Source organism: Lepidochelys kempii, chromosome 8 (assembly GCF_965140265.1).
Source record: "Lepidochelys kempii isolate rLepKem1 chromosome 8, rLepKem1.hap2, whole genome shotgun sequence".
Lineage (NCBI taxonomy): Eukaryota > Metazoa > Chordata > Testudines > Cheloniidae > Lepidochelys > Lepidochelys kempii.
Genome location: NC_133263.1, coordinates 53,459,993 through 53,478,668, shown reverse-complemented (window position 1 = coordinate 53,478,668; position 18,676 = coordinate 53,459,993). Strand labels below are relative to the sequence as shown.

General features: G+C 51.4%; 1 protein-coding gene across 4 annotated transcripts in view; it reads right to left on the bottom strand.

The window, feature by feature from the left end:
- The window catches only part of KIAA1614 (KIAA1614 ortholog), a 44,188-nt gene extending 25,512 nt beyond the window's left edge, over positions 1-18,676 (bottom strand). Inside the window, exons 1-4 of one of the 4 annotated variants that reach the window (XM_073356582.1) lie at positions 18,609-18,676; positions 9,627-9,803; positions 5,042-6,061; positions 4,287-4,350 (exon numbers count right to left, since the gene is read on the bottom strand). In XM_073356582.1, coding sequence (XP_073212683.1) covers positions 4,287-4,350; positions 5,042-6,035 — 1,058 coding nt within the window. In that variant the 5' untranslated portion in view covers positions 6,036-6,061; positions 9,627-9,803; positions 18,609-18,676. Of the gene's footprint in view, positions 1-4,286; positions 4,351-5,041; positions 6,062-9,626; positions 9,804-11,213; positions 11,278-18,396; positions 18,456-18,608 lie in introns of those variants that run through there. The other 3 variants (XM_073356581.1, XM_073356580.1, XM_073356583.1) reach the window with 3 other exon arrangements.

Here is an 18,676-nt window from a genome sequence, read left to right as displayed (position 1 = left end):
CTAGTGGCACCTTAGAGACTAACCAATTTATTTGAACATAAGCTTTCATGAGCTACAGCTCACTTCATCGGATGCATTCAGTGGAAAAAAAAGAAGCTTATGCTCAAATAAATTGGTTAGTCTCTAAGGTGCCACAAGTACTCCTTTTCTTTTTGCGAATACAGACTAACACGGCTGCTACTCTGAAACCTGGAGTATTACTGGATCTGTAGTGCAGCCCCTTCTTCCTCCTCCCCCCTGCCAGGGATAGCACTGCAATCTCTCAACTGCAAGAGGGTATGCAGCTGTCCCTCCCCCCACAGCTGTCACACTGCAATGCAGCTCCCTTTTCTCCCCCATAGGGATCCATCACAATCCCTCCAATGCAGCCAGCTGCCTGGGGAATAATCCAAGACGTTCTCAACAGCGGCTGTACTAGGATATGCATGTTAAATCTCACCCCCAAAGGAACGGGATCCCAGTATCTTGGGGACAGTAAGCTCCAAGCTTTCCTTCCTGCTACCTAGTTAAGCTGCTGCACTCAGGACAATCCCCAGAATGGCACGCTCTGCCTGTCCCCACCCACTCCCCAGTTCCCCTGTACATTTCACTGCCCTGGGGAAAAATCGCTCCCCATTCTTCCACTTCAGATGGTCTCCAATCTGCCCCCTGCTCTGTCCTGCCCCACATGTGATCCACAGGCTATTCCAGAGCACAGACTTTCCCTCCTGGCTGCTGCCATAATCCCCGCCCCCATTACAGTAATTGGCTCAGGCAGTCACTTCAGAGAATCTCAGATTAACCCTTTCGTGCCCAGGGTTTCCTAGGGGAAGGCAGGCGTGTGAAACATGACAGCGTGCGACTCGCTTCAGAGCAAGACGCACATTCCGTGGGCACATCGTGCTTCCTGCTGATTAACGGGTGGATTTGTCCTACCCGTGGCTCCTTTCCATCACTTGCAGCCTCTATAGCGGGATGGGGCTACCCACACAGACCACTCCAGAGCTGGAGCTAGCGTATGCAGGGAGCACATTATACCCACCTCTGCAGTGGATTCCAGATGGTTTCCCACTGCCATTCAAGGCACTGACTGGATGTATGAGGCTCTTTATAGCTTGGGCCCTTGTATCTTAGGGCTTGTCTACACAGGGGCTAAACTGGATGAAGTCCAGTTAATCCAGCTTGAAAATACTTGCGTACCCTAACTGTGCATCTGTTGCAAATTCTGGAATCCTCTTTCAAAGTGAGCTACGTTAAGTGTGAATTGAGTTAGTTCAATCTACTGTTCCTGTGTACGCAATGCTGCTATGCACTACTTTGGCAGTCCTCCAACTGCTATCCCACACGGCCTTGTGGGTGATGATTACTGACCTCTCTGTTTATCAGTGCGTCCATTTGCTCCTGGATTCACATACATCAGCTTTGCTGCGGTATTACTTCAGAAACCCTGCAACATGCCTCGAGCAGCTGCTTCGAGCTATGCTGAGATGCAAGATCTCATTGCCATCCAGGGAGAAGCATAGGTGCAGGAATAATTGCCATCCAGGGAGAAGCGTAGGTGCAGGCCAGCCACCAGAATAAAGATCTGTGCACGGACATTGCTGGGCAGATGTCTTCAAGGGGTCACAACCAGGACTCCTACCAGGGCAAGCTCAAGAGCAAACAGGCAGAGGCCATTAAGGATGCAGTGAGATCCAGTGGCTTCAGAACTAGCTTGAGAATGATGAGAAAAGTGAGGTTCCCTTCCCAGTTCAGTCACTGATGTGCTGTGACACCTTTTGGCAAGTCACTTCATGGCTATGTGCGTTTGTTTCCCCATCCGTAAAAGGGGGATAACAAATCTCCTTTGCTCTGAGTGTGCAGACTGCTCAGTATTATTCCCCATTTGTAATGGTCTATCTCCATTCTTTGTTAAACTGGAGAACACAATGGAGCAGAATCCCTTGACTTACATAAAATGTTTTGGATGAAGGGAGAGTCAGGACACCATCAAGTCTTGTCCATTTCCCTAGCTAGCAGAGACACCCACTAATGTGACATTCTCTCTCATTAAGTGCATGCTGAATTCCTCCCTGTTCCCAACACTGATCTGCGAGATGCCTCCAGCGCTGCCCTGAGCCAGCCATTCCACAAGCTCACTCACCCGCCCCATGAAACCTGTCAGGTCTCTTATCACTCATGACATCCCCACCAGCTGAAGGCCCAGATCATACAGTGAACTCAATCAGCAGATCCCTCCCACCTTTGATGACCAGAGCATCATCCTGCACAGTACTACAGCTGGGCAGCTGCTCAGCTGCCTCAGGTGAGGCCAAACAGAGTCTCTCCCGTCCTCCCGCACACAAGCCTGACACAGCTGGAAGTCTCAGACTCTAGGATCTCTTTCTCATTTTTAGTCCATATCCCTAAGGTTTATCATTACTTCAATGAGATTATAGGTTCCCACCTGCACAATCTGCACTAGCCCATGGGGAGATTTAAATCCAATTCCCTCCCAACCACAAGCAGTTACAACTTTCCCAGACCTTCTGTGCATGTTAACCCCTTCGAGCCTTTGATCGTTTGGGTCAACCTCTTCCTGGAGATTGTGCGGAGCACAAGGCCTACAATCAGGCCCAGATCTTGGGCAAGCTGAGGGCCATATTTCCAGAGTCTGGCCTCTGCGGATGCACTTTAAAGCCTGTACACACAAATTTTGAGCTCTAGCACTTGGTGTCTTACAAGTGTGATCTCCTAAAGGATAGTGCTTAAAAACCACTTGGATTGGTGATTTGCATGTGCACAGATGAACATGGAGGCAGAATGACCTGGGTAGGGCACAGCACTGTGATCAAGAGACCTGGGTTCCATTGCTGGGTGATCTAGGGCAAGACTCTCCTCTCCCCGGCCTGTTTCTCTATTGCTGCAAAGCGCTACGAGAGGTACGCAGATACAATGGGGATGAGGGCCAGCAGCACAGATGGATGGACAGAGACAAGCTTGAGGCCCTATTGAACATTTGACCCAGTATCTAAAAGGGGATTCACATTCACCTCCTCCTCCCTCTCTTGTGCACACACACACATCCTAACCTCAAAAGCCTTCCTGCTGACCATGTTTGTTCCTCCAACAGCTAGGCCTGAGCTGCCACCCCAGGAGCCAAAGTCACTCAAAGAGATGCATATCTGAATTGAGCAGCACTGGCTCCTCATCAGGTTTCCCTGGCAAGCCCCCCTGAGCGATAGCCAGCGTAGGTAAAGCTAGTTTTAATGACAGGCCTGCACAGAACACACTGCCATGCTCTGCTGAGAGCTCCCTTTCTTCAGAGGAAACTCATGCCCTCCATGAACAGCTGGACCCGCCCCTTGTAAAACACACATGGGACTCTGCAGCAGTATAGCATTTGGGGCTATTCTGGGCTCCAGTTGGGAAGAAGTCATCCTGTAATGCAGCAGCCCCAGAGTTTATAATGAACTAATACAGGTTGGTGCTAACGGGAACCTAGAATTAACTGCTCTTCCAGACTTTACTCCTTTTAGCCTTCTGTTTAGATGTGTGTGTTATTTTTTCTTGTTCAAGTGTGTGGTGTACTGCAAAATGTTACAATTACACACTATCACTTTAAATCGTAAGGGGTTTTCTGCTCCTGCTTGAAGGCTGAGGGGTGCTACAAGGAAGTGTGTGATTTGAACATAGCAGCAGTCAATCAGCAGCCAGCCACCCTGCAGTAAGGGACGAGATGTGCTTCTCTGTCTTAGGGCGCAGCCTGTTTTGTCTCTCTGCTTTTGGGTTCTTGGGTGCTCCTGTTCTGAAGTTTGGAAATAAAGTCGTGTTATGTTAAAAGCTTCCAGCAAGAGTACTGTATGTTTCTATCTGCTCCTCTCCGTGTGTATGCCGGGAAACAAAGCGCAGCAAAAGCAATTCCCACCCTTGGTTCAGCGGTGCCAGGCTTCCAATCATCTATGGACAGGGGCCGCTGGCAGGGAACGCTGCACATTTAGCGATTGCTATTTTGAGAGAACTGGGTGCTGGGGACAGTTGCCTGACTCATGGCCCTGCAGACTGGAGCTCTCCATAGAACCTCAGAGTGGGCTGAACACAAGCAGCTGCGGGGCCAGCTTCCTCCATGCTGGCCTGGGAGAGTGCCTTCGTTCTGGCCTTTTGTGTGTGAGGGGGAAAGGCCATCTCTAAGGGGGAGGAGGAAGTTCAGGGACCAGACAGACAGAGACCCACCAGGGATTGCCTGCTAGTTTTAAAAATACATAGGGTGGGGGGGAAGGGAGAAGGGGCTATCTTCACTTCCTTCCCACAGTGTTCTCAGCTGTTACCTGTACCCTTCTGAGTCCTGCAGCGAGACCCCGGAGTCCCAGTCCAGGTCATTCACCAGCAGCTCTGTAACCCAGAACAGAGACACATATCGAGTCGCACACCTCAGCAACACGTAAAGCAGGGGGTGTGAAAGTGACCCTCCTCTTCTGTTCACCAGAGATCCCATTCACCTGGAAACCAACCTCAGAGCTCATTCCCCAAAGCCAATCCTTTCCTTCTAGACTGTAAAACCGTGGGATTGTATGTGTATGTAACTCAAATACTGGAGAAACACTTAACAGAAAAGCTGTCTTTGTTAAAGATTCAATTTTGAGCTGGGAACACTTGCAAACCACATTTGAAGCCTCCAGCCAGGCCTGCCATTCCTCATTTTTAAGCTACATTGATAAGGCCCTGAATTTAAGTGACCACACAAAGAACATGCACTGATTTAATTAAAGTGGTAGCATTTTTTTGTGGAGAAAGGGCGTGTGATTAAAAAAAAAAAAGAAAGCAAAAACCCTCAAGTCCCGTCCCCCCCCACCCCTTATTTCAGGCCGTCTTTTCCAAAACAGCAAAAATGGGCAATGGTGTCAACGCCAATTTGTTGTGCTTTCTTTGCAGGATATCTGTAAGTAACGGCGAGTGAGACAGTGTAAATCAGAGTGGACAACAGGGGTAGGTATTGCATGGCCCAACTGAGGTGTGTGGCAGAGCTGTGACACTCCCCCTGCCCATCACACACTCTTGAGATGCTCCAGCATCAAATACCCACCTTGAGCAGCTCCATCCTTCGCTAGCGTGAGCGCTTTCCTCACTTGGCGACGAGGCTCCAGAGGAGAGCGGTTCTGCCTTGATAGGCTCAGCATCTCCTGCAGCACGGCCCGGTTCCTCTCCACCTGCTCAGCCAGAGACAGCCCGCTGGTGGCACTCGCAGCGCTGCCAAGGCTATCCCAGCTCTCTGTCCTCCACAGCTGCCCTGAAGGGGCTAACCCCTCGCACAGATTGTCCTTGGGAGTCGTGGGGAGGTTCTCTGAGTCCGTAGCCTGGGCCAGCTCTTCTCCAAAGGGGGCTGGTTTGCTATGGTCTTCAAGGGAAGATTTCTGGCTGCTTGTAGCAGGATTCCTAGAGGAGCTGGTGCCCCAAAGCCCATTTGGGGAGCCCCTTTGGGCCCTGTTTTCTGAGTAGTAGTCAGCATTCTCCAGAATGTTCCTGCCTGGGCTTGGGAGCCTCCAGAGCTCCTCAGCTGAACCGCAGCCCAAGGCACTGCCTCCTCCCACTGTCCTATGCGCCTTCAGAGCTTCCACGTTGTTGGCGTAAAGGTCTGCAGCCACAGTCCCCCTGGCAACGTGCCCAAAGTCCACATCATCACGGCTGTCTAGCAGCACATCTGTCAGGTAGGTGCGGATCTGAGCCCCGGGCTCCACCACCGCATCTTGGGGGACCCCCTCCACCACTGACAGACTTGGCGTGAGCTTCCCTTTCCTGACCTTGGGCTTCTTCGGAGAGGCCCGTTCTTGGGACACCACTTCTCCCTGCTTAACGGTCAACCTCTTCTCCTTCAGAGCCTTCACCTTGCTCTCCAGAATAGAGCGAGCGGCCCTGCCCGGTTCCCCTCGCAGCCCTGCTGGCTCCAAAGCCGCTCTGACAGGCTGGTCGGTGCTGGACTCGGCGCTCTCAGCGGAGAAGTTCCTTCTACTGGCATTCCTGCCGTGCTGCTTCATGCCCTTCATGGCTCTTCTCTTCTCCATAGGTGAGTTCCCCTCCATGCCAGCCTTCTGCCTCCCGGGGGCCCCTGCAGAGAAAACAAATAGCAGTAAGGGCAGAACTCAACTGGACTGTAAAGGGAGCTCTCTGCAGCACCACAGCTGGATGGGCCTGCACACCCTCCTCTCCAGGAACTCCTTTTCCCATCGCCCCAGCTAATAACATTGGCCAGCTCCACACAGCCTCTTGCCAAAGGTTTCTAAGCATTCCATACAATTATTTACACTGCAGTAGCCCCTAGGAGAGGGGTGGGTAAACTTTTTAGCCCGAGGGACACATCTGGGTATGGAAATTGTATGGTGGGCCATGAATGCTCATGAAATTGGGGTTGGGGTGCAGGGGGGGGGGTGAAGGCTCTGGCTGGGGGTTGGGGAGGAGAGGGAGGGCTCCGGCTGGGGGTGCAGGCTCTGGGGGATGAGGGTTTTGGGGTGCAGGAGGAGGCTCCGGGCTGGGACCGAGGGGTTCAGAGGACAGGAGGTGGATCAGGGCTGAGGTAGGGGGTTGGGGCCCGGGAGGGGATCAGGGGTACAGGTGATGCTTACCTCAAGCAGCTCCTGGAAGCAGTGGCATTTCCCCCTCCAGCTCCTACGCAGAGGCATGACCAGGCAGCTCTAGTCTGCACACTGCCTCGTTCATAGGTGCCACCCCTGCAGCTCCCATTGGCTGCAGTTCCTGGCCAACGGGAGCTGCGGGGGCGGTGCTTGGGGCAGGGGCAGTGCGCGGTGCCCCCTGGCTGCCCCTAAATGTAGGAGTCAGAGGGGGGACATGCCGCTGCTTCCGGGAACTGCAGCACATGGACACAAGGCAAGCTCCAGACCCCGCTCCCCAGCAGGAGCTTGAGGGCCAGATTAAATCAGCTGGCGGGCCGGATGCGGCCCATGGGTTGTAGTTTGCCCACTCTTGCCCTAGAAGATCCAGTCATGGACCAGGGCCCCACTGGGCTAGGTGCTGCGCAGACAGAACAAAAAGATGGTCCCTGCCCCAGTAAGCGTAGATGTTTATTGATTATCCCTGTGTCAAGGAAGGGCAAATAGAGAGACCAAGCAACTTGCCCAAGTTCACAGCATCCCTGGGACCAGAAGTCAGGAATCCCCGCTCTTAGGCCCCTGGTCCCACTACGAGCCAACAGGCCCTCCTCACAGTTGTGGGCAGTTCTTGGGTACAACCATCATTGCAGGCAGAAATTCACCCGGCGTCGCCATTTCACTCTTTTATGCTTTCCATCGCAATCCTATGTAATGAGAGTGGAGCGCTGCTTTCGGATTAGTTACTGCACTAGGCTGAAGCAGGGAGGAAGCGACAAGTACTGTGAACTGAATTCTGTCTATGGCAATGGGCACCTCAATTTTCCTGGTCTTCAGACACACTAAACAAGTAATTCTCTCTGCATTTATCTCATCTCCCTGTATAAATGGTTTAGAATAGCAGTAAGGGCCTCCAGACTGGGCACTTCCTGACAGTTATAAGTTAAAATATCTATTTGCATTTATCTAGTACATTCCATCAGAGGACTCTTAAAGGGCTTTGCAAAGGCAGTTGAGTATTATCATCCCCATTTTAGAGCTAGGGAAACTGAGGCACAGAGCAATTAAGTGCATGACATAGGCAGATCAGTGACAACACTGAGATAGAACTCAGGGGTCCTGACTTGCAATCCCCAGCCTAGCTTCTAGGTCATGCTGCTCTCCTCAGGCAGTGAACCAGCTGGTCATTAAGAGCCACTGAGTCACTATTGACTCAGAACTGCCGAGTTAGGAAAGTGAGCAGCCTGAATGAAGTTTTGGGGGAAGTTTAAGACCCACCCCCAACTCAGCTCACCCAGCCTCATGCTACTGTTAGTGTCAGCACATAGCAAGGGCTCCTCCACTCCCAAATCTGTCTGTAGCATCAGAGGGAACATTGGTGTTTTTCAAAAGGTGTGGATCAGCCTCCAGAAGACTGGTTTCTAATGCTGAGTTCGCTAGGCTGGGCTGGTAATCTTCCGAGATTTCAGCTACATCCTGCTTTCAGTTGGCTGCCAGGGAAAGAACTTTGCTTTTGGCATTCTGGCAACTCCTCTCCCAGAACCCTGGAGCTGGGCAGAGGGGCAGGGAAGCAATGAGCCAGGAGAAGAGCAAGAGAAGATATTCCCAGGCAGCATGGGTCAGTTCTGCATGGGTTTGGAGCAGAGGCTGGGTGAGCATGTTAATTCCAACCGCACCAGCATGGTCATTCCCTACAGTCAAAGACCTTGTTCTCGGCATCACAACTGGACAGCGTGCGCAGTTCCTGGCTGGGAAAGTCAGGGTCCCAGGCGAGGTCAGTTGGACTCCAGTGTAGAGATCTGAGCCCCTCCACTACAAAATAAGTTTAAATTACTATTTTTAAGTGAATCCAGGTGCGACCCTTTGTATTGCTGCATTGTGGGGACTGGTATTTAAAAATACATAGATGCACCCCAGGCTAGATGGATCCTGACACCCAATGTTCTCCTAGGTTTCCTACTAGGACAGTGGACAAGCTCTCTCTGTGGCCCCTCCCCTCACCACAAGTCAAGTTTGAGGATAAGAGTGAGCAGGTTCAGGCATTCACCTAAGGCTGAGACAGACATGAGAAGAGTGGGCACAAAGGTGAGGGCTGGAGCAGAATTCTCTCCCATCCAGGAGACCATCTGGCTTTGGGGGCCAGGGGGGGGACGGTGGATCAGCAAGTGACATGAAACATTCTCCTGGACTCTCCAGGAGGTCACGGGGAAAGAGACTTCAAACACGAGGGAAGGGGGAAACCTGGATCAAAAGAACTATACATCCTCTGGAGCTGTTTCCAGACCTGAGCCTCACAGCAAACTGTTCAGAAGAGAGAGAGCCGCTGCCATCTCCACTTACCACATGGCTCTCCACATGGCCTTGGCTGGGATGTAGCAATTGGATGCTGTCGAGGAGCAGTGGCCAAGCCCAGCCCTCCCTGCTACACAGAGTCATAAGAACAGGCATATTTAGTGCCTTCCTTAAACCCAAGTAGCTGGCTCTGAACACTTGGGAGTTGCCCTACATCCCATTTTAAAATGGTAACGACTTGGCCCTTCTGTAGCACCTTCCATCTGAGGATCTCAAAGCCCTTCGCAAACTTTAACCCATCCTCACTGCATTCCCTCAAAGGCAGGGGAGTATTCTCACCCCCATGTGACAGATGAGGTCTATGAAGCCAGAGAAGCTAAGGCCCAGACTTTCAAAACTGACTAGTAATGGGGATGTCCAACCTGAAGCATTGTGAAGATCCTGATTTTCAGAAAGCGTGGAAAATCAGGTTCCTTTAAGGTGTCTCAAGGTGGGCAAACAAAAATGGAGGCACCCAAAATCATCAGTCACCTTTGAAAACCTTGGCCGAAGTGACTTTCCCAAGGTCACACAGCAAGTCAGTAGCAGAGTCAGGAATAGAACCCAGGAGTCCAAGGAATCACCCTCCACCCAGGTCACTGCAGGCTGATGGTCCTGCAGTCCATTGCCTTTGTGTTGCTGTGGTATTCCACTGATGTGCCAACACCCGCCTGGAATGTAACGCTGTGCTACACTGAGTATCCAGGCAGCACTGCACACGTGCTTTGATCAGCCTACCTGGCACATTAAGCAGCAGTGAAGCGGTTAAAGATGTTACACATGTCCGGATGGGAAAAAACTGGATGGACGCATTTCAACATGTTAGCCAGGGAATCTTCCAAGAACAAAAAAGAAGCCGAAACTTTTTTTTCACCTCCAAGTTCAGCAGCAGATGTTTCACTACTTAGGGTTTGTCTACAGGGGGAAAAAATGGTATAAACTAAGATGTAAATTTAAACCAATATAGGTTTCAGAGTAACAGCCGTGTTAGTCTGTATTCGCAAAAACCACACACACTTTTTGGGAGGGGGGTGAGGGGGTGAGAGAACCTGGATTTGTGCAGGAAATGGCCCAACTTTATTATCATGCACATTGTGTAAAGAGTTGTCACTTTGGATGGGCTATCACCAGCAGGAGAGTGAATTTGTGTGGGGGGGTGGAGGGTGAGAAAACCTGGATTTGTGCTGGAAATGGCCCACCTGATGATCACTTTAGATAAGCTATTACCAGCTGGACAATGGGGTGGGAGTTGGTATTTTTTCATATTCTCTGTGTATAAATAAAGTCTGCTGCAGTTTCCACGGCATGCATCTGATGAAGTGAGCTGTAGCTCACGAAAGCTCATGCTCAAATAAATTGGTTAGTCTCTAAGGTGCCACAAGTACTCCTTTTCTTTAAACCAATATAGTTACCCTCTCACCACATGTAGATGCTCTTATACTGGTATAAAAGAGCTTTTTGTGGTTTAGCTTAACCTTCTTCCCAAGCAAGAAACTAAACCAAAAACAGGCCTTCTTCCAAATGTTCACATGGCGGCTGGGGGAGTTATATTGGTACAACTATATTGGTATAATATAAAATTTCCCCATGTAGACAAGCCCTTGGAGTCCCAATGACTCATTCAGAAATACGTATCTTAAAAAAACAGACTGGAAGAATCTTACGCAGAAGCCATAGGAGACAAGAGCCTAAAATCACAGCTTGCCTGAGTATAGCTCTAAGTGTTCACTTGTGACAGTATTGTGTGGTCCAGTCACATGGAGGTGTCAAAGGGAGGTCAGGGTACGCACAGCTGAGATGCCCAAATCAATTAGTTGTAATGCAGTCATGCCCTGCTGTGCTAGGTGCTGTACAAATGCAGTGAGAGGCAGCCCCTGCCCCTAGAACTGACAGTCTAACTAGACGAGACACAGAGTAAGGTGAAAGGGAGGGTTATTTACCTGCATCTCTCAGTGGGGGAACTAAGGCAGAGAGATGCAGTAATCTGCTCACCATCACAGTCAGCCTATAGCAGAGCCGGGAACTGGACCCAGATCTCCTGAGTCCCAGTTCAGTGCCTTAAATCAAGACCACTCTTCCTGTCCTGTGGCACTGGGGGTAATAGTGGAGCGCTCAGATAATACGTGGGTCTCCGAATGCGCCACACCAGCTGAGCCTGGACTCCACAGAGATGCATCACAGTCACCTCCAGCTGCATCCTCCACTGAAAATACCCACTCCCAGCCCTGTATAACCTCCTTTGAGGCCTGAGATTCAACCATCCTAGCCGGACAGAGGGAGTGGGATAACTACAGAGGAATCCCCGTTCTCCACTTTCATACTCACCAAGCCTTCCTGAGTCAGCTGGAAACGGTCTGCTGCTTCTGTGTGGGACGCGGGAGCTCTCCCCACAACTCCGTGGTGGGGAGAATCTCCTCCCCAACCTCCATCCAGGCTCCAGGTTACACCATGGGACAGAAGTGTCTGCGAACCAGCTGCCAGGGGTGCCGGCCATGCTCCATGTCCCCGAGACTGGATCCTGGAGGCCCCATCCGCAAGGCGGGAGCTACTCCTCAAGGCAGGGCCGGGCAGAGGCTAGTCCGCTCTCCCTGGCCCTCTTCACTTATTTTTCTTTCCTATGCAGCACTGCTGGGACGATCATGGGAGGGAGGCAGGAAAGAGAGCACCCCTCCCACCCCCAGATGTTAACCTTTTATAGCTGCACCGTTACAACTACCAGGCAGCAGGGAGGGAGCAGAACTGCACTCAGGAGAGACATACACCAAATATGAGGGGCAGCTTGAGTGCTCTTTTGGGGGGGAAATCACAGCAGGACCCCAGCTGGGGAGAGGAGTCAGCACAGGGATCACAGCAGGACCCTAGCCAAGGGGGAAGGGGAAATCAGTGCAGGGAACCGCAGCAGGACCCCAGCAGGGGTGAGGGAGCAAGTCTGCACATGGGATCACAGCAGGACCCCAGCTGGAGGGGAAAGAGGGGGAGGGGAATCAGCACAGGACCAACTGGCTCAGCACAAAGCTCACAGCACGACCCTGGCTAGGCCTCTCTCTGCCACGACTCCCACGGTTTAAATGCGGTGGAGTTTTCCTAGCAATCCAGCTAGAGCAAGGGCTGGAAACCGAGAGGCAGGAAAACAAAAACCAAACCAAAACCTTTGCCAGCAGCGCCCAAGTTCACTGCCTGGGTGACTCCCCTCCGCAGCTGGGGTGTCCCCCGCCCCCCTTCTCCCCTCCCTCCAGTGACCCAGCTGTGCAAGCTGAGAGAGCCTGTGGAGCTGGCCCTGCGCATACCAGGGCACCCAAGCAAACAACATGCTAACCACAGGAACCGCTGGCTATAAAAGGTAAGACATGTTTGGAGGGGCCCACGGTGTCGCCATGGCTACCCACTTGCTTGGCCAGAGGGGAGGGGTGGGAACCCACCCCATTGGCTGCGCAGCCCCGGCTAGCAGAGGCGGGAGGGTGGAATTCTACACCCCGTGGGGAGCGGCTCAGTCCCAACTTGGAGGGAAGTTGCGAGGGAGGCTGGAGGGCGGGAAGAAGGAAGGGGGAGAAGAGGGGAGGGGAGGTGGTGGAAGCTTGGCCGCCTTTGGCTGCTAGTCAGGAATGTCCCTTGTTTAGTCTCCATTTTTGGAGGCGGCTGGTTAGAACTGAGACCCACGGGCGGGTAAACCAGCCCTGGGAGAGCCGCACGACCTCTCTGGCAAGCAGGGGGAGTTGTGTGGGCCTTTCAAAGGGGCTGGGGGAGAGGCAAGCTCTGACTGCACGTTGCTTTATCAATCCCTAGGCTGGGGACCCAGCCCCCAGGGCCAGTCAATCCTGGACGTTCTTCAAACCATGGACCAGACGCAAACCTGGAGGAGCCACATTCTGCTGAGAACTGGACTGAAATTCACCATCTACCTTCGCTCCACCCTAGCCTCCTAGTCCCAGGCCTGGCTGTGTGCACAGCTAGGGCATGTTAGATGTGTATTCACTCTGTCCATGCATGTCACTCACACGCCCTGGAAAGCTAGGATGGGATTGGAAGACCAATCTTGTAGAGAAGGCACTGGGCTGGGTTCAATTCCTGCCTAAAGACTCCACATGTGACCTTGGGCAAGTCACTTAGGTCAAGAATTTCAGAAGTCGTTAGTGATTTTGGGTACCCCAACTTCAGACAACTTAAAAGGGGCCTGATAGTGAGACAGGTCCAGAGCACCCACCTCTGAAAGTCAGGCCCCTTTCCAGGCATCTCAAGTTGGGCACCCAGAAACTGAGGCAATCAAAAATCATTAAGCATTTGGGTCTTAATCTCTCGGTCTCTCAGCCTTCTACCTGTAAAGGGGGGGGGGAAGATAACAATACCACCTCTCCCCCACCTTGTCTCTTTCTGGTCTCAACAAACTAAGGTCTTTGGGGCATGAATTATCATTAGCATGAGTCTGCACAGGACATAGCAAGGTGGGGTCCAGATCTCCATTTTGGCCTCTAGGGGTTATTTCTGAAAATAAATAGTATTATTATAAATATATTATTCTTTCATACATCAAGATTTGAGGAGCAAAACCCAGGGAATCAATGCACAGCATTACCCCCACCGGCCCTTTGTCCTAAGTGACATCAACACACAAGACCTGAAATCCAGGCACAAATCTGAGGGTGCTTTTATGGTTCCTTGCTGTCAAATACTGACAGCAAAATCACTTGTGATAATTGGGAAGCTGTCGAGGTCTGGGAGAATGTAACCCTTAGCAAGGAAATGATTCCCACTTCATATCAGGCTTCTTTCTTAGCTGTATTTTGCCTGTGGGTTTGGGCTGTGCACTGTAAAAGCCAGCACCGCGTGTCCATGGGACCATCATACCAGATGTGACAAGGTGGGAATTTTCTGTAATATTTTTATGATGCCTATGTGTGCCTCAGTGTCCTTCTGTACTTTGCATTGCTACCCAGTGCGGGTAAAAGAGTTAAGTCTGCTCTTGGAGTGGTACAGGAGACACTGTGTGTGCCTATCACCAGGTTTCTGGAGGCAGACTGAGTGGCTCATTAAAAGACTGGCCAAGGCCAAACCACACCAATGGAAAAATCCAAGTGGACAACGGAAACCCCATTGACCAGGACATTGACACCCAGCAATCAACAGCCAAGAGGAAAGCAGTTCCCCCCTCCCCCACCTCTCAGCAGAGGCCAGCTCGAGAACAGAGGACTGAGTAGTGACAGGAAGGAAGGGGAGAGTTAGCCCCCTGGAGAGACATGGCTCTCACCAGGGTCAGACAAAGGGAGAGAGACAGAGCCCAGAATGGTCCCCAACCCCAGCAGCTTGGCTAGTGGATTGCTCTGTCTTGGCCAGATGGACTATGCTTTACCCTTTAGTGGTCCATGTGACCTAAGGAATTCCAGTGCTGTGTCCCAGCTGACTAATAAACCCTGCTATGGTTTGGAAAGGCTGCCAGGTGTCACTGCAAATACCTACTGAGGTGCCTGTGTCTCTGAAGAGTGGCCAACCCTCCAACCAGGAGTCTGTCTCTGTTGGCCTCACTGGGCCGAGCTCAGGTGTGAGGCAGGAGTGCTGAAGCCCAGAGGCTCAGTCCTGGAGGCAGTGAGGGCATGTGGCCTACCCTGAAGGAAGAATAGGAGCTGTTAGGGTCTGGCAGGCAAAGCCTGTGGATCCATGACACTATAGCAACCTCCTGCTGTGCCTCAGGGATGAGCCACCCAGGGCCAGATCATGTATGGGAGCAGCTCAAACTTCAGACGTGTTTCATGTACAATTGCAGCTGGTGTCATTCCCTGTTGGGGAGGTGCCCGGCCTGCACAGGAGCAGCACAGCTCTTCCCACAAGAGAGATGCCTTCAGGATCATTTCCCGTCTCTCTGGCCAACTTATTTCAGATTAAGAAGATCAACAAGCACAACCAAAAGCAGAGAGACTCCATGAGTGAGAGAGAGAGAGCGAGCATAGTATCTAGCTCCTCTCCGCAACAGGCTGCAGCCACATAGCCTCCCAAGTGGCCAGCTGACAATGCAGAGAACAGTATCCTTTGCAGATTTAAAGATGCAGTACATGGAAAACAAAGGCATTGCAGTATGTATGCCACAGCTCCCTTTTTAACTCAGATCTACAACTTCCTTCTCTCTTCACAAACAAAACACCTGCCCACACTGCATGGGCACCTCATTCACAGTCATACCCCTCCTTTTCTTTAGCCCCAGTGACCTGGTTTCTATCACCACCACCTGCAGGTCCAAGAAATCACCCAAAGTGCCTGACCACTAGCGGGAGCGTGTGCATAACCCTGGCTATCGTTCCATCTTGCACAGTCGCTGACTCCTATTGAATAGAAGGAGCAGTCTTCTCCCTTGGGTGCCATTTTGGCAGCGGGGAAAATGCCATGTCTACATCATAGGGTATCTCTACATAGCAATGCAAGACCTGTGGCACTGGGTCAGCTGACTTGGGATCACAGGGCACGGGCTGCCGGACTAAAAATAGCAGCATAGACAAGGCTCAGGCTGGAGCCCAGGCTCTGAGACCCTCCCCAGTCCCCACAAGGAGATTCCTCCAGCCCGAGCCCCACTGGGACTCGCCACTGTGGGTGTTTAGACGTTGCTGTGTAGACCTTGCTGTGTAGACGTTCCGACATTGTCCTGCTAACTCCCCAGCTGGCTTTTTATTCCCTCTGCCCCCTCTCCCCACTGGAATGCTCGTGTCAGTAAAAGGACATGCTGCCTACTGACTAAACCACAAAGTCTCCGTGCAATTACACTTCCGGAAGCTGTTCAGCAGGACTGGAGACCAGTATAAAAGTGACCCAATCAAGTCAAAGCAAAGAGCAAGGCACGTTCTGTTCCTCCAGGTGTGAAAAGCTAACAAAGCAAGAATGGCGTCATGATGGCCCTTCACCTCCAAGCTCCTTCCAGTATCAGGCCCCAGCACAAGGGCACCCAGCCTGTTTCCCCTTTCTTCTGCTCATGAAAGTAACATGCAGTTTCTCAGTGTCCGATACAAAGTCCACCTCCAGGCACAATTTATTCACATACACCAGTGCAGTAATTCCCCCCAAACCTTGTAATATTAAACAATCCTCCAGTTCCCACAGTAAACATCTAAGATACAGCAGGTTTCAGATTAACAGCCGTGTTAGTCTGTATTTGCAAAAAGAAAAGGAGTACTTGTGGCACCTCAGAGACTAACCAATTTATTTGAGCATAAGCTTTCGTGAGCTACAGCTCACTTCATCGGATGCTGTAGCTCACGAAAGCTTATGCTCAAATAAATTGGTTAGTCCCTAATGTGCCACAAGTACTCCTTTTCTTTTTAAGATACAGCAGTTCTTCCATCCCCCTCTCCAGGGACCTCACCTCCTGCTCACCCACCCAACAGTCAATACCAGCACTTTGTTCCCAGTTCCTTTTACCCCTGATCTCCAGACCTCCTTGCCTGAGAGCGAGCCATCTTCCCACTGCCCTTCACTCAGGTCTTCACCCCAATGACTCCCTCCTGCAGCCTTCCACTCCTCCAGACCTCCCTACTTGTGAGTCCTACCCCCGCTCAGGGAAACCCACCCTCCCAAAACCACACTCTCTTGCTTCCAGGCGCAGCTTTCCCTGGCCTAGCTAGGGCCACTTCCCTGAGCCTTCTACTCAGAAGGGGTCCCTAAGCTTTGGTCAATTCTTACCAGCAGCCCTGTTCCAGCTCCCATTCAAATTCACCTCTCTTCCCCAAGTCTCCCATAGCTCTCTCCCAAGCAACTCCTGCCCTTCCTCTCTCTCCCCCCTTCTCCAGCAGCAGCTCTCACCTGCCCTTCCTGTGTCCGACTCTTACATTCTGAGAGACTGACTCACCTGTCCCGGTCTCCTTCCCTCTAGCACTCAGGTGCCCTCTCTCAAGCCTAATTGGGGGTCAACTGACTAGTCACAGGTGTATTGGCCTCTTCCCACTTGAGAGGGCTAGTGTTACTCTGGTTATTGGCAATATGGGGAGGAGGTGGGGAATGATGCAGCCAGCCTGCCCTAGAGCTAGGTTATATTGTTAGCAAAGCCTCAGGGAACCTTAGCCCAGCTCACACTTTGGTCACATGGAATGCAAATATCCCCAGGTGGTTTATAGCAAGAGTGCTATACATAGAAGGTGGGATAGCAGTATTGCCAGCTCTGAAAGTTCAAGCATCAGGAGTCAGGCTTCCCCAGATCCAAAGATTCCAAGAAATAATAAATCTGGGGTTTGTTCTGAGCCTTTGCGGGTCGTGTTTTCAAGTTTTTCTCTGCAATCATGAGGGCTAGAAACTTACTTGTATTAAAAATTATAAAAGCTGAGATTGTCATGTGGTCATTGGACTCCAGGAGCTGCAGCTTTAAGGGAAATACCAAATATCATACGAGTTGGCAATACCCAACTAAGCCAAAGCAAGGGGAGTTTGGGTTCAGAAACTGGGTGTCTGATTTTGCACTCTCTCTGTTTTCTGTAGGGTACTGATGTGCCAGTGAGCAAAGAGATGGGGGAGGAAAGACCGTCCTTCCATCCATGTCCTCTGCACTGCTCTGCAGGGAACAGCCTTTAGTTTTGCACACTGGGCTTCCCAAGCTAAGGCCGCATCTGCAAATTGTGCAAGAGGAAAAGTTACTGGGCCCTTCTCCAAGCATACCAGCTGGCCACGACAGAATGAGGCCAGCATGTCCATCTCTCAGCAGAGGCAGCAGCAGCCAGTGCTAGAACTGAATGGAGTTCAATGAAGAATCAGCCTTGTTCTGCGCTTTCATTTAAAGGATTTACTGAGTGGGAGAGAGAACTGGAATTATTGACGCTGACAGGATGGAAGCTGTTTTCTAGGATCATCTTCCCCATTCTTGCATACCCAGATCCCAGAATGCAGCCTACTGTGGTGTTGGGAACACAGGAGCTCCAAGCCATGCTGGCGCACAAGACATGCACATACAGAGCGACAGCTGTTTTCCTTCACAAGGTCTTGCTTCCTGGTATTTGTGTTCAGAGCTGTGGATCATCTGCCTATCAGGAAGAATTCACACTTGGGTTGATAGACCCAAATCCTGCCTTGATTTCTTCAGGGAAATAAGAGTGACCCCCTAGTAAAACAGCTTTTGATTTACTTTCATCACTCCTCAAGTGCAGCTCCTAAAGTGCGGTTCCCACTAAGGGAGTGAAATTTGTTTCTCTGGGAAGCCTGGACGCAGGACACACAGGGGCAGAACTGCCGTCATGGACTACAGAACACCAAAGGTAATTTGCAACAAGCACCCAAAAAGTTAACTGCTCCCTATTTCTGGAAAGGGAATTTGCAAGACCAAGGTAAACAAGTCAGGACAATCACATTAAACAGCCAAAAAACAGTGGTTAACAGTTACAGCACAGAAAGAGACCTATCAATGGGACGCTGAAATTCATCTTCCCCTTTCTTACTAAGAGACCCCAACATCCAGATGTGCCTGGCTGACTCACACCAAGGTTTAACTGAAGCTCCTCCCACCCCTAAAGGCCCCAGGTCAGGAAATGCCTGGCCAGCTCACTCTCACCAGGCTGCATATCCCTGCCTTACAGAAGCAGACTGAAGACAGATGGCTGTTTTCCTGGAGAGCAGGAGTCTGGTGCAGTGCCTGGGATCAGTGGCACTAGAGAGACTGCGGCTGAGAACAAGAGCAGAGGGGTAAAGCTGGCACTTATATCCATGCAGGACATATGTACCCTAGACACACACCCCTCCCCCACAAGCCCAGCCGTGTGTTACCTTTTCAGGCAGTCGCAGTGGCGTGTCACACTCTCTTCCCATTGCACATCACACCAGCGGGGCACTTG